We start from the raw sequence: 16,542 nt of genomic DNA on the forward strand, positions 1-16,542 counted from the left end.
ACCGTAATGGAAAAACAGGTGGACTGCAATGGAAGTCCACGGTTAGTAATGGTAATACACGAGCACTGGTTTGCTGGTTTTCCCCAATGCAGTACCAGTGCAAGCTGATGTTCACGTTCAGGGACCAAGATCGATGAGTGGTATATAGGAATTATCTCTATGCTTCAGCAACTTCCCATAAGTCTCAAATTCTTCCAAAGAAAGGTTTATGTTTAAAAGAAAAAAAATAGATTTTCCAAAGGAATGTAGACTAACAGTAAGATGAGCTCACGGGAACGGCCCAACAGCTGAGCTGACGCCCGTTTCCAGCTCCAGCTCATTCTTTGGTCCTTCACAAAGTGCAGAAACGAGCACCTAATGAGATGGAACAAGAAATTGGCCAAAACTTTAAATTCTCAGGAGTGTCTGAAATACGGATTTACAACCACTGCAGTTAGGAAAGAACTTCACCCTGAGTGTGTTTTATGGCTTGAGATCGTACTTCCTGTTGGTACAAGAAACATGACCAGCAAAATGTTTCAAACCAAGGCTTCCAGAATGGTGAGGACAAGTCTCTATCATTTTTTTTTTTTTAAATTGAAAGTCTTATGACAGTCAGTCTAGAAACTTCATAATGTTTCACTTCACTAGATGAAAAGGGTCTAGAAGTCTCTTTGGAGATTTCTCTCAGAAAAATGAAAGCTAGAAAAGTCCACTAGGAGAAACACTTGCTTTTTCTGCTGCGGCCAAAATGACTGAAAAAAAAAATTGAAAAGATAATACAGTCATGAAATGAAGTAAATTCCTTTGTCAACAAATATTGCAAGAATAAAAAGTGATCAGGAATAATGCCGAAGGCTTGAAGAAACTCATTTTTGATTAAATTTCATAGGAGTTTTGCCATGGAGCTAAACAGAGGATTCTGAGGCATTTGCTAGACTCTGTTAGATAATGAAATAAACAAACGGTGGCAAGATGTCCCGGAGAAGTTATATCCGGAACAGTAAATTTCTTCTATAATGATGATGAGGACATTTCACGGAAAGAGCACGTATCTAACCAGGGAAGGTGGGTTTGCTTTAAATGGAGTAACAATTCCAGATACCAACAGAGAGTGGACTCCCAACGTCACATCCCTGATACGCAAGTCTGCAGGAAAGAACTCAAAGCCAGATGCACAAATGTTATTTGATGCCATTGATTTGGCTAATTTTATAAAAGTCCAATTGAAAATCTCATAAAATTTTTACAACACTCTCTGCCGACATGAGTAGCAACCAAAAAATCTGTACCACACGGAGCTTCTCTGGATTACTCTTAAGGGATGGAGTATGTACAGGTGACGCACACAGCCCTGCTTTTATGAAAAGATGGTTATTAGTAGTATGCTATCTTACACTTTTGAAAAAAATACACTTTTAGTTTGAGCCTTTGATATAGCAGTAATGAATGAAAAAATAAGTACTTGTAGAAAGAGATTTCTGACATAGATACAGCTTTTAGAAAAATCAATGTTTGACACAGTTTCCATGGTAATGGGATTATAAAGCCAGAAATAATGTTATCTATCAAAACCCTCATTTCTACAAACTTCAAAAACTTCAAAACAAGTGTTTTAATCATCAAGATTAACTTCTAAATAAATAATTACAATGGGTTTTGAGCAGGTTTGTCAAAAATAAAGGTATTAAAAATCAATAAATTAGTAAAAACCAGATGGTTGTCATCAAGAAAGACTTAAATTTGAATTCTACCAAAATATGCATGTGATTTTTGGATTGAATTGGAAGAAAATGACTCCAAAATTTAATCAGCTTAGTCAACAATGTACTTTTCCCCATTTTGATCTGCATAGTTTAGGGCAATATCTCTTTTGCAATAATAACCATTAAAAACAAGTACTTTTATATAACATGCCTTAAAAATTAGACTATGAATTACTGTGGCATAAAGAACCATATTGACATTGCGAAAATAACGAAGGGCATTCAATAATGTTGTTATAGCTTAAAGTATTAATACTAAGAATGCTTCCCCGAAGAGTAAAAGGGTTTATTATTAATAAATTAACTTAAAATTACTCAAACATATAATAAAGTAGACTTTCTATGGTCTCATGTATCCATGTACAGTAATAAAAAGCAGATGTATGTTGAAACAGGTCAGTTCAGCAGTAATTCAGTGCCATGATCAATAGGTCAAAACCAAGCTCCTCCGTAGAGCACAGAGCCTGGACTCTATGCCCTCCATTTAGCACCTACCCACTTATCATTTCTAGGGACACTGTGTTCTCTTAGCCCTCTGGGTTCATTTATGCCATCCCTCTCTGTAGAACTCCCATTTCTTACCTGTCCGTATTGTGTGGGAATTATCTGCTGGAGCTTCTGCCCCGAGTTGGACTGTGGGCCTCCTGGGGGCAGGGATCGTGATGACCTTGCCTCTCTATTCTCAGCCTGACTCCACATCCTCAAATTCTTGCCCTCCACACGTGGCACTCAGTCCTGGGTGGCCTGCCTGACAGAAATTTGCTTGGCAGGCTTTTCCTCCAGTGTAGTCTGGGTCTTCGGATGCTTGCCTGTCTGTGCCGTCTGCCTGGCCCCCTCCACCACAACTGGGGACCTAAAGCAGGGTCTTGTGCTGGCCTCTTGGTTCTGCTCACTGCCTGGCTGTGAACCTATGAGCCTCTGGATTTATGGTCTTCTCCAGCGTCTAGGAAAGAGATCTTCCTACTCTTCCTAGACCACCCCTTTGGCCAAGTCCCCTGGCTTTGAGGCCCAGTGCTAATGCCATGGACCTGAACCTTCCCCAGAGGCTCCTGGCCAGTGGTTCCATTCTATAGTCACCAAGCACTGTCCTGCACGGTGCTTCCCTCTCTGAAAATCTCATTCTTATTCAGAGAGCTTGGATTTATGTGGGGGATTGTTTCTTACAGTGGGCTTCTAAGTATTCTACAATTAAAAAGGTCTGTTCCGTGTGTCAACAAAGAATGCCACTGAGAGAAGCTGAGGAATCAACAAAACCAACTGGATTTCCTACTGCCGGTCTTCAGACACTATATTTTATACATGGTACTAGAACTCAGTTCCCCCCATTTGAAGAAATCTCATTAGCAATTCTAAGCACTGTTTTGATATATACTCTGGAAAATGCTGTAGTAGGGTAATTTTCCAGGTGCCTTGCTTCTAGGAATCCTGCTGATGTTCCTAGGAGTGACTTCATCCGAGGCACATCGGCTAAGTGGAACAAAGCCAGTGATGGATAACTTACATCAGTCACACCCAAAGCCCTGTCTGCTTTCAAGTCATTCTCCAGCATGATAGCAGGGCACGTGATTCAAAGTGCAGGTGCCAATTCCAGCTGTACCACAGCCAGGGCTTAGCCTCGGGCAGGCCTCTTCCTCTCTCTGGGTCCCTGTTTCCTCATCTGTGAAATGGAGTGTTGGGACAGATGAATGAGAAGAGCCTCTATGGACAAAGCTGAACGAAATTCCAAGAGAGAGCAGGGGCGATGCCGATTTCTTATTTGAACCATAATAGACTTATTTAGGTATCACCGGCTGCCCTAGCTGCTTGGCATGTCACCCCTCTGAAACTTCACATCTCCTCTGTAAAGTCGTGGTCACTTTCCCACTTCATCAGATGAGGAGATGTGGCTAAGACAGGCTAAAGAACCGTATGACAGCCCCAGGGCTGGCCTAGGGCAAGCATGCTATAGGTATACAAGCAAATCCAAGGCACAGCCACAGTGAGCTGGGGCCCAAACAGGGGACAGTAGGCTCCTGTTTATCAGGAGTACTCCTCAAGTGCACTGGTGGCAACAGTATGCATGGAGATAATAAGACACCAGGAGTCCCTGTGCTAAGGTCATGCAGTAAAATTAAACAGGTCACTGGCCTCAAGTGGAGAGATCTGCCCGGAAGGTGGAAATTCTAGATTTTAGATCTTGTCCCCCCAAACCATTGCTGCTTCTTCCTCCATCCATCCTAATCTTACCATTCGTCCTCCTTACCACCCTCTCTCCGGCTCCTCCGCCTCTGGTTTCACTGCAGTCTGCTTTGCTGTGGCACATGCCACATGCTCATGCCCCGGGGGCCTCATTCCTCAAAAGACATGGACACCAACACATCTCCAAGTACTGCCAAGTCTTTTAAAACCTGAGTTCAGCACTATCCTTCTATGCAAATGCTACCAATTCCCTCTAGGAAAGTAAATCTTCCCTGTGCAGATGGCAAGATTCTCTTGGGCTTTCCTTTAGGTGTACTTGACTCCCAATTTATGAATGGGTTGGGGTCTAAAGTTCAGCCTCTGAATCTGTTGGTTGAAATTCACACGTTCTTTCAAGGAGACAATGTTGTATTAATGATCTCTGTTTTGGAGCAAGCCTGTGAAATCTACTAAATTCAAAAAGGGCGCGCACAGAACAGTCCTGTGGAATCCTTAAATCACATATTGTGTTTCCTTGGAAATATGTTCAGGGAGAAACTCAGCCTCTGCCCCACGGAAAGCTCTGGACCTGGAATCAGAGGTGTGGGCTGGAATCGTAGTTCTGCCATCGAGCTGTGTGACTCTGGGCAAGTGATCTGTGCAGACTTAATCATGGGTTCCTTGGTTTCCTGATTTATAAAACAGACTGAATAAGATTCACCTTGTTTAAGCTTTTGTTACAGTTTGGTGGAGCCATGGCTGGAACACCATTCCCCAGCGAATCGATCTTTGCATCTTTTGGTGTCGAGGATGAAACTGGGGCGGCCGACATTCTGTGAAATGTGCTCCCTGTCTATCCCCATTACTGCACAGATGGTGCAGGTCCCATGGCTTCCACCCACATCCATGTCACTGTCCTGACTTGCACTTGGCTTCCCATCTTTCCTCACGTAGCCCTGCACTCACTCCGAGCTCTAGGGCACAGCAGGGGAAGAGCAATTGTATAGGTAGAATGGGGAGAGGGGCAGCGAAGATGCCCAGGCCGAGGAGGGGGATGGGGCAGAAGATGAGGAAGGAGCAGAGTTCAGGCATCTGGGAGTTTGGATGTAAAGACGCAGCTCAGGTTTCTACAGAAAGCCCTGGAGATGCAGAGCCTGCATCACTGCCCAATCAGATGGGTCCCTCCTCTTGCTAGGTAGCCACCTTCACTTATATCACAGCACTCAGCAAGCTGTTCTGGAATTTTCCACTTGTTCACCGAGTGGTTCTTACGAGATGGTGACTTTCCTGAGGGCAGGAACCCTGGCTTACTCAGCTCTAGGGTTCCAGTAACACCTACAGACCCAGGATGGAACCTCTGCCTGCTGTTTCCCAGTCAGTACCAACTGGGACTGGCCAGTGCTTCATTCTCTAATGGCCCATGGAAGCCTCCAGGACTGGAACAAAGTCTCACTGACCCCGTCCCTCTCTCCCTTCTCCAAACCAGTGCAGGGCCCCTCTGCTTGTCTCCAAGAGTTTATGCTCTTGATAAAGGGACACAAAGATGCTCCTTGGGTTCCTCCCTTTCCCTTTCAATTTAAAACTCAGTCAGGGAAGGCTGAGTCATTAAGGCTTAGAACGGCAGAGATAAAAATGAAGGTCTTTGAAACACAAAAGACGGAGGTAAAGTTGAGTGCATTTCTAGAAGCCCTCAAGAGGCCTGGCTGAGATTGGGGCCAAGAATAATGGTCTCCATTACTGGAAGACCTTAAGTGATTTATTCAAGTCCCTCAGCTGGTAAGAAGTAGAACTGTCATTAGAATTTACAGAATTGCTTGGCTCCGAAAGCCTACGCACTTCTTCTGCCTCTTCAGTGAAAACACATTTCCTTAACTGACCTCAGTACAGAGTTCTCCGCTGCCACCCAGGGTAGGCAAGATGCCCACAGCTAGGAAGCATGTCCCTAGGAGCATCTGGAAGGACCTGCTGCAGTATGCTGAGCTCTGTGCCTATCAGGAGTGAGCTATATTGGCTACGAAAGGTGTTTTTATTCCTTGTGTTTCTCATGTAATTGGAAATCTAATTAAACATTACTTGAATTAGTGATATGTAAGTGCAAAAAAGAGAGTTGGTGTTTCTGTAAGAGACAAGCTAAGTGCTTTGCGATAACTGAAGGAATATAAATCCGGAAAAACATTTGCCTTCCATTAAGTGTGGGTGAGCCAAAAGAATGGAAGAAACTGGAAATAACACAGGGTCCTTCCAATTGCCTTGAAAGGTGTTATAGTTCTTGTTCCACTTTAAAGAAAAGTACTCTGATAGCCCTAGAAAATGCATAATGATGGTGGTTAATGTCAGACAACAGCACTCAATCAGCAGACCCAGAAATATGACTTACAGATGAAAAGAGAGTCAATAAAGGTTCATTTGTTCTGATTCTTGTTTTAACTGACAATCAGCTGATCAGCATAGGGTGGGGGGTGTCCTGGTGTCTTATTGAATAACTTCTTTCCTATTCTGAGGTCTTAGGACTAGCCTTCAGTTCTCTTTTAAGATAAGAGTTTAATTTGGTTTAAGGCCTATAATCCATGTGAATTTTGTGCATGGTGTGAGACAGGGATCCATTTAAATTTTTTCTTCCATCTGGAGAATCTGGTGTCTCAGTACCATTTATGGAAAATGTAATCCTTTCTCTAGTGAACAGCAATGCCACCTCTTCCCATGTCAAGTTTCCACAAGTGTGTGGGTGTTCCCGGGCTCTCTGCTCTGTTCTATTAATCAACTGGCACACCCCAGAGCAAATGCTCAGCAGAAATTTGCTATCGATTTTTAGAAGTTACTATTTATGAGTTTTGAACATGAATGAGTGTTTAATTTCATCGAATAAATTTTCCACATCTGCTTTGATGATGGTATGGAGTTTATCTTTTAATCTATTAACATGCTCAATGATACTTGTGGATTTTTTAAATGTTAGATCACCCTTGTCTTTCCTCGAATAAACCCAAATTGGCCATGATGTATTATCTATTTTCTACATGGCTGGATGTGGTTTGCTAATATTTTGCCTAAGATTTTTTTCCATCTGTATTCACTAGTAAAACTAGACTCTAGTTTTCCTTTTTTGTAACTCTCCTTGTGTAATTTCTGTATGAAGGACATCCTGGTTTCACTGAATAGGTTAAAATGTATCCCTCTTTTCCTATTCTCTGGAAGAGTTTATTTAAGATTGGAAATATCCTTTGATTACAAAAATGGTAGGAATTATTTCTTCCTAGCATCTAAGGGTACTGTGTTCTTTATAAGGTTTAATGGGAATATAATACAGGCATTATAACATAAACACACACATATATATTTAAATCAGTTTTGCTAAATAATACACTTCCAGGAATTTGTCTATTTCATGTAAGCTTTCAAGTGTATCGACATAATGTTGCACACAGTATTTGATATTCTTCTGCCACTCTGCTTTATCTGTTGAGTTGAAAGTTCCACAAACGGATTGTTTGCTCTTTGCTATATTCCTAGAACTCAGAATTGCTGGCTCAGGCACATTTAGAGACAGCATCAATGAATCTGAATTCAAGCCACCTCATTCATTTCTCGGTAAGTTCTTTCTTTCTTGATGAATCCTGCCATTGCTTTGTCGATATTATTGGTCCCTTTCAAAGAACCAACTTTTGGCTTTATTGAATAATTCGTTAATCAATTTCTTCTCTAAGCTTCTTTATGTCTTGCTATTAGTTTGCTGTGAATTTGCTCTAATGTTCTTCGTATATCATCCTAAGTTATAAACTTGGCATATTATTTTTTCATCTTTCTTCTCTTAATACAAACATTTAAGGTTATATATTTCCCTACATGTTTATTCATTCCACTAATTTTGACATGTATTGCTTTTGTCTTCATTTAGTCTCTAAGTAGTTTTTGGTTTCAATTATGATTTCCATTTGGAACCATGTGGAATTTAGAAATGGGTTCTCAATTTTAATCAAATAATTGCTTTTTATCTTATTGTTATAGCTTTCTAATTTAATTATAACTATGATATAATTCTCTAAAATGTACTAGGATTTTGTTTTATAGTCTGATACATGGTAACGTTTTTTGCAAATGTTCTATGCGAATTTGAGAAGGAAATACATCCTCTAATTGTTAAATACAAGGTTCTTCACTTGCCCAGAACATCAAGTGTGTTAACTGTATACTTCATGTTTGCTATTTTTTTATCAAATTTTTTGATTGATCTTTCAGGACTCAGAGAGGATATGTTAAAATCTTTCACTATGACAGTAGACTTATCTACTTCTCTCTAGTGAGCCATGTGTATGTGAATGTAAACATATGTTAAATATATAAATGCATATGTAGATATATTTACATCTCTCTACACACATATATTTAAAGATACATGTGCTACAGCATGAAGTGCATCCAAGATTAGAATTTCTGCATCTTCCGGGTAAACCTTATTTTTAAGTGGTGACCACCTCTCTCCCTACTGATGGTTTGTCTGATACCAACATGACTGGCCTTGTCTCCTTTGAACATTTCCCTGATGATCTTGTCCCATAATTTTACTGCCACCCTTTTCAGATCACACTGAGTTGGGTATGGGTCTGGCAAACAGTGTATCCCAGATAATATTTTCTTTCCAATCTGAAAACTGGTCCCCTCATTATCACAATTACTTTACATTTATTTGATTGTTGATATATTTGGACTGATTTCCATCCTCTCAATTTCTTGCTTTTTATGCCCCTCATTTTTTTCCTATGCTTTTATTTTCTCCTTTTCTTGCATTCCTGTTTGTGTCTGTTTTTTTTAAACCACTGCTTCGGGAACCAGGCACAAGGCTGACTCCAGTTTATGCCACCCTACCTTTTAGCCACACTCCCAGCCCCCAGGGGTCAGTAGATCACCCCACCAGCAAATGCTTTCTGCAGAGGCTCCTTGCTTAATCTTACCCTTTGGACTCACAGTCTACCATGGTTTCTGGTCTCTGGTTTCCTTGCTTTGTAGACTGATCTATTATGCTTTCAAAACATCATTAAAAATACCATTTTAACCCAGCATTTTCAGGTATTTTTTATAGGGGTGGTTTTATATTCCTCCCCTCCAAACTTCTTAGTCCACAGTATTCTTCAAAATAATCCTGCTTCATCTATTTTCCTACGACTAACAAGAACATGGGGTGTACAAGGAACTGCATATGTGTTGAAAGAATGAAGGATGTGGATGTGTTTCAAATACTTTCTAATATTTTGCAATAAACTTGAAGTATAGTAAACAAGAGTTCTTTCTTTTTGACCCCGTGATTCCACTCACCGGAAGGGAGCCACAAAAGAGGAAAGAGATTGAAGCTGCCCCTAACAACACGATTTATATTTGCAACATGATTTATATTTGAGAGCAAGTGTTAGTGGGTGGTGGGTAAGGAATGGATTGTTATGGAACTAGTGTGTATGTGTGTTAATACTGTGCAGCTCACCCAGAAAATGCTTATGGTATAAAGCAAGCAAAGAGCAGAAAACAGAATGAGTACAGAGAAGATATGACACACACATGGACCAGGAGCCGAATGGAAACACATGGCTGTTAGGAAAGCAAAGTCTAAGAGCCCTTTTCTTTTTGAAAACTTACAAGTCAGGTTATTACAGTGTGCAAGGCAATGAATGTAAATTTCAAAGGAAACAACCTCTCCAGGAATGTTTGTATCTGTTCCTTTTCTGGTGTAACTAGAGAGGCAAATTGGAATTAGACAGGACAATGTTCAGTCTGTCTGTCAATAGCTGTCTGTCACTGTTCTGCTGGTCTGTCAATAGCTGTATACAACTCTTCCCCCTTCCCCCTGTAGCCAGTGAATTGTAGGTTTGGCCACGTGATGACTTTGGCCGATGGGATATTTGCTACCATGACACAAGATTTTCTCCTGTGCACTAGGCCTTCCTCTTCCACTTCTGCTTCACTGTGAGAACACATCAGATGGCCTGCTGAGGGCACAGAGGGGACGCTGGAGGACAGCTGAGTTGCCCCTGTCACCAGCCATCTGAACTGAAGTTGATCATGGACACTTGGTTAAACCAGGGAAGATCAAAACCACCCAATGTGGAGACTCGGCAACTGAATAAATGGTGGTTGATCTGAGCCATGACTAGAAGGGTTGGTTGCGTAGTGTTATCCATGGTGGTAGAGAACTGAGGCGCCTTGTCTTGGTACCTAGAGAGCCATGATGAAGACTCTTCTGTCACCGTCCCTCCTCTAGAAAGAGGAATGAGATCCAGGCTTCGTCCCCGCCCCACCTCACACACCTACTGTAGCACCCGTCTCTCTTTGTTTTACACCTATGTCCTTGACCCATTTCTCACTTCCTCTACGCCAACAGTGACGTGGAAACAGGAAGTCATTTCACATCAGCATCTCTAGCACCTGGCACAGAGTAGGACTTTGCTGTTTATTTTTCACTTGACTTAAATGAATGGATTTGGGGAGGTGACATGAACCAAAACATCTGGCAGCAGATGGCAAGAAAAATAATCGTACAAGCTGGTTCCGACTCCAGGGGCTGTGTGCTTTCCAGAAAGCCCAACACGGTGCACGTGCGCACGCGCCACACACACACCCACAGAGCCAGCCTTAAGAAAGCAAGTCCCTTCTGTTCCTTAGAGCCGCCAGCTTTCACCACACTGCACACAAAGCTCACAGCCATCTGCGCCCGCAAGTCCCCCACCCGGCTTCCCTCTGCTGACCGCTGCTCCTCGCCCCACCTCTGGGGATGGGTCCCTCAACGCTGGAGGCCTGTCCTGACCCTACCTTTAGATCAGACACGTCTCTGTAGCACTGCTCCGAGCGGGTGTGGTCCGACAGCTGCACATTCCAGAAGCAGGGCAGCTGATACACTAGGAAAGGGTTCTGTTTGATGACGGCGTTGAAGATATCCTGGGGGACAAAAGCCAAAGCAGGGTCAAGGCAGGCAATGGGCTCCATTTGCAGTTCTGGCTCTCAAGGCCGCATGTCCCCTGTGGAAGGGCGCCTCCAGCGTCCTGCCTGGGCACAGGACAGCTCAGGCTGCGGGCATTTCTCTGGCCTGTTATCTCCAGAAACCAAGCGATGATGTTTGGACGGAGACCGGGAATGCCGCGGGCAGCCTGGCTGCTCCTGGTCCTGCCGGCCTCATAAAGCATCATGCAGTGAGCTCACATGGGGGCGGACAGGGAGTGTCTTTCCTACGCTCTCTGGCACATAATCAATGGAGTCTCTTCCTCCCTTCCCACTGTCCAGGAGCCCTGAGTTATCCACCCGAACCTCCTAGGGAGGTAACCATGTGATGACAAGTGGCCAGGCTCACCCAGAGGGCTGAGACAAATTACAGCTCCTCCCTTCTAGCAGCTTCTTCCTGGGGCTTTCGGTGGGCTTGTGACGGATGCTCCTTAGACTCCTGCAGGCCACAGTGCCCGGGGTATGCACTCCCAGTTCAAAGCCAGCTCTCACGTCTCTGGACCCCTCCCCTGTTCCGGGCTCCTCTCCAGGTGCTCTCTGGGGCCACACTTATTAACCAGCTGCAGACGGTGCGCTGGGCGGTGAATTATGGGCTTCTGCAGCAGGACTTGGCTGACCCAACTCTCCTCACTGGGCATGGTCACACAGTTGCTAGCTCTGGGGGACACACTCAAGTCGTGGTGACCTGACTTCAAACAGGAGGATGGAGATGACTTCCCCTCAGGCTTAAGAGAGCAGCTGCGTGGGTTTGTCTTTAACTCATTCATCACTATACTGTATCTCTTCTAGAAAAGGAAATCTGTTTCTGGCTCTCTGAGAAATCCCAAATAACAGTGCTTAAAAAATAAAAAAGTAAGCCTGCAGAGTTTCTGGTTTCCTCTGTATCAGAAAACTGTGTAGGAACTCGAGGAACCAGGCAACTGAACACTGGACAGCAACACGGAGAACGAGCGCCACGGATTTGGGAGGTGACGTGATGAGATGCAGAAATCCAGAGGGAACATCTCTGTGTTCCCAAGACGGCCACCAACCCCCCAGCAAGGCCAAGAGCTCGGGTGGCCTGGTAGATCCAATGGCAACAAAGACTGGAGGCCCCTGTCTTTCTTGGTCAAAATGAGAAATGGACTCAAAGACTTTTTCAGGCTGCCTGGATGAAAGGGAGGTTCCTGGAGTGAGGCAGTTTGTCCTTTTCCCACTTAAGTGCACTTCCCTCAAGTTCAGGGTCACCAGGACAGGATCTCAGCCTGACAGATCAGACTTATTTGCCATGGAGGCACAAAAACTTGACTAGAAAACACGCAGTGGTGTTTTGGGGCTGTGGGGAGTGGGCCCTGTCATGCCTCTGATGAGGACGGCGACCTCCTCTCAGCACAGTGGACTGACATCGACTCAGGGTTCTGCCTGAGGCCGCGGGCTGCATCCTCATTCATCGCTGTCCTCCCTCTCCTGAGCATGGCCTAGTGTCTGCCATGCTCGTGAAATCTGCTCAATGAACAAACAAATGAACCCAGAGGACAGACTAATGATGGTGCTGTGTTTCAGCCCGCCAGGTGCAAGGCAGCTCTGTTCATGTCGAGCCACATAACAGGTGGAAAACTAATTCAGACCCAGCTGCTTTAAGGTCTCCATGAGCAACAGCACCTGGGCTGCTGTAAGTTTGCACCTGGAATGTGTTAAAGGCTTGGTTGGGCCCAGGTCCCCCGCTAGTCTCCATTGGAGGTGGTGGAACCTTTAAGGGGTGGGGTCCAAGGGGTGGTCTTCAGGTCGCTGGGGATGTGCCCTTGAAGGAGAATGCGGGGCCTCCCTCTCGTCCTCTTCTCTTTCATTCTGGCAGGAGGTGAGTGGCTTTGCTCCTCAAGCTCCTGCCATCGTGTGCTGCCATGCTACAGGCCCAAGGCTATGGGGCCAACAGACCAAGGACTGAAACCTCTGAAACTCTGAGCCAGAATAAACCTTTCGTGTTGATAAGTTGATCATCGCAAGTATTTGTTACAGTGACAACACACTGGATGCTGACCAACCCAAGGTCCTCAGGAATAACAGTGCTTCTAACCTGGCCACTCACCTGGTCAGCCAAGGATGTGGAGAGCATGCCCATGAGCTCCCTCTCTGCCGTCAGTCTCCACATCTGCTCCCATTTCATCTTCCGCAGCTTATCCAGAAGCAGTAGAATCACCCCTGAACAATGGCATAGGACAGGAGAGCAAAAGGTAACGGTGAGACAGAGAGCTGACATGCCTGCACGGCACAGCCACAGCCTCCCAGGGACAGCCTGTGGCACGGAGAAGAGGCCTAATTACCACTGCAGAATAGTTTTTCTCCAAAAGCTCAGCCGGTGAGGCTTCACCGTCAGGGACACGCGTTTGGAGACAGACACAGCGTGTTCAACCCTGGGCTCTGCCAGGTGCTTGCTGAGAGACTTCAGTCTCCCTCCAAGGCATCTTCATCGCACGGGAAACATCGAGGTGCCCAGGGCTGTGGTGAGGCGAGGGAGGAGGGTGACTGAGCCTCGCGCTTTCTGGAGCTGGACGGTGGTGAATCCACATTGTGCATGGACTTTATGCCACTGAACCGTAACACAAATGTGGTTACAATGGCACGCTTAGGCATGCTGTATCCCGATAGCTTGCACTTGACAAGCAGTACATTTCTGACAAGTGTTAATTCCCCCTACGTTTTTCCCTGGAGATTCGACACCCTTAGTTAGAATGGCTGATACTTGAGGCCTAAATACCACTTATCTTTACAGACAGAAAGCAGTTCCTCCCTGACTTTATTCTGAGTATATCTTTGCAAATTCGCTTAACAACTCCTGACAAGCCACGGGGCTGGTCTCAGTGCTCCCAACGGCCAGAGGGTCTTCTTTAGCTCGCGCAGGGCCAGCACGTCTCGACTTACAGCAGGCAGTGCTGACGCGGGGTCTTTAACGTGAGCTCTAAAACCTTGGGGTTCACAAGAAACAAGGACTAGGAGCTCGAACGTTCCCCTTTTCCACCTTCTTAGGGTGAGTTTTTGTGGGGAGGGATCTGGGTGAATCAGGAATGGTAGAGGGAGGGAGATTTGGAAATTTCCGCTGTCTCTCCTTTTGTATTTTCAAGAATGCTTACCCAACTAAATATATTGCTCAGGCCAATTAATTAATTCTACAATTAATTAAAATCTAATTGGAAAGCACAGTTTGGCTTAGGCCAGTGGCTGAGAAGCAGCTGTTTACCAACAGGTTCAGTCCAAATGTGCAGAGAAAGCCCAGAGCTCAGAACAGGAAGAGCCAGGGAATGTCCCTGCAGGCCACTGCAGTCAATGTGGTGGATGGAATTGTTACACCCAGGGGCCCCCAAGTCAATCCTCCTCAGGATGCTTAGCTCAGCAGAATGGCCGCTAGAGGAAACTCCGGGAAGTTGAAAAATGATCTCAGTTGATACCTGGCACATACACTTCTAAGACTTTAGGAAGACTGATTTCCCCAAGTCAGATGTAAATGGTGACTCGAAGACTTTTTACTTAATCAAGTGGTACATATTTGGAGAAAAAGTATATTCACCATCAAGTGAAGGGTGTTTGGTCGACAGAATTGCAATAAAACACATCTATGGGTATGGGAAGAATTTATAAGTCAGAAGGCCAATTTTATCTACTGTGTATCTCCTCTGGGCTTCGTTAGGGATTCTGCATATACTATTTCCTTAAAAAATAGTATTTCCTTATAGTATGAGGTACTATATTTCCCAAGGTCTTTACAAGGTATTATTCATCATCCTTATTTTATCGGTGGGGAAACTGAGAGGCTAATTCAGACGCTTGTCTAACTCACAGATCAAAAGCTGCTACATCAGACTTCAGATTGGCCTGACTTCAAAGCCAGTGCAGCTTCTACCACTTACACACCCCAGAGCCAATGCAACAACCTCTACGTGTGCCAAATGAGGGGGATGCTGCTTGCCCTATACTACTCAGAGAACTGGCACGCCCCTTGTGGTAGGCCAGGGGCCTTTATCCACCAACTATAACAGGGAAACACAACCAACCTTGTTGGAAGCGCATGCCCATTTCCATTGTGTAAACACTCCCAGTTTGGGTCATTTCAAGTTAGCTGTGTGTGTCACTGAACCCAGAGCTGGGAAGAAATGCAAAACAACTGACCCTCCCAGGCTGTGTGAGCGAGCTCTAGCACACCACTGAAATTGTTTCCCAAATATGAACATATTTTTAGAAACAGTAAAATTTGCCACAGATGTATTATTCGATTGCTTCTTAGGTGAAAAAGGAAAGACATTTACAAGTTAAAGAGAATATAAGTCACTGGTGATTGATGCAAAAAATAGACTCTAGTCAAATGTGTGAAAGAGAATTTCATTACATCTTGTTGCAAAAACTAATTCTAATTAGGTTGGATCAAGGCTCCAACATATAGAAAAAAAATGGAGGAGGGGGTTTTAGAGCTATAAAGAGCAAACATTTGAAGCCTCCAGGGTGGTTCGCTGTAGATCTACCTGTCTCTGGGGACTGAGTTGAGAACTGATGCTCTTAAGTGGTGCTAAGACTTGGGGAGCCTCAGTGGCAGATGTGACTCGGCACTATTTGCTAGACTACTTGAAAATGGGGTGGGGTCAAGAACAGAGGACTACTCAGGGGGCTAGATGGGGCTGAAGCTGGAGCTGTTGCCTCTGTATAAAGAATGTCTACTGCTAAAAAATAAAAGGACAGAGGACTAAATGCAGAAACACAAGACCATTATCCCAGTGACCCAGACTTTAATTTCATGTGATTTTAACTAATTTTAAAATGATAAATTATTTCCAACCAAGAGAAAAGTACAGAAACTAATGTAAAAAAAATCCACCACCCAGATACAATCAATCAATGTCACATTTGCTGTTAAAAGAAATGACAGGTTAACCAAAAAATCTTCCAACTTACTCTACCTTCTCTCTTCCATTGAGGCAACCACTATCCTGTGGTGGTTGTGCTTCCTGTAAATGCCTGGTTTTATATTTTTATTCTCCATGCATATGATAACAACTAAAATATGCTGGTTTTGGTGTTCTGCATCACCTATTTCCTATTTAGACTTGCCTTTTCACCCACTTCTTTAACTTTTAAGCATGTTAATACTTCAAATAGGCAATTACTTCATTCATTTTCTACATACACAATTTTAATTGCTTATTCCCTTCCTGGAGGGTATTTGGTTATGTCCTATGTTTTTGCTGTTCTAAACAATGCTGCAACAACATCCTGATCCCACATCATGTCTCCTCGGGCACATGCATGAGAATTTAGCCAGGAACTGCCTCCAAAGTTGTACAAGGACAACTGTACAACTTGTGTGGATGGGGTGACTTGTCTTGAAATGCCTCCAACTACTCCATCTTCCTTCTCTCTTATAGTCAGGTCTTCACTGAGATTCACCCATTCCACACTTAAAATGGCTTTTACCTTTCTTCTTTCATTCATTCATCCATTTATCCATTCAACAGTTACTTACTGGGCATCTACTCTGTGCTAACTAATGGAAGCAGACCTGCACTTGGTTTTCTTCCCTTGGTTTTCCAGTCTCACGCGATACATCTGAAATCTATAGTTCAACATATATTTTTGGGAGGCGCAATCTGTATCTGTGGGGATACAGATTTGAGCCTGTCTTATGACTCCCACACTA

The 16,542-nt window shown here is 44.1% G+C and overlaps 1 protein-coding gene across 6 annotated transcripts in view; it reads right to left on the reverse strand.

The window, feature by feature from the left end:
- The window catches only part of Large1 (LARGE xylosyl- and glucuronyltransferase 1), a 494,157-nt gene that overhangs the window by 59,938 nt on the left and 417,677 nt on the right, over positions 1-16,542 (reverse strand). For all 6 annotated transcript variants that reach the window (XM_047549176.1, XM_047549171.1, XM_047549173.1 and 3 more), the window contains exons 8-9: positions 12,949-13,061; positions 10,698-10,823 (exon numbers count right to left, since the gene is read on the reverse strand). In XM_047549176.1, coding sequence (XP_047405132.1) covers positions 10,698-10,823; positions 12,949-13,061 — 239 coding nt within the window. The remainder of the gene's footprint in view (positions 1-10,697; positions 10,824-12,948; positions 13,062-16,542) is intronic.

This window comes from Sciurus carolinensis, chromosome 4 (genome assembly GCF_902686445.1).
Source record: "Sciurus carolinensis chromosome 4, mSciCar1.2, whole genome shotgun sequence".
Classification (NCBI taxonomy): Eukaryota; Metazoa; Chordata; class Mammalia; order Rodentia; family Sciuridae; genus Sciurus; species Sciurus carolinensis.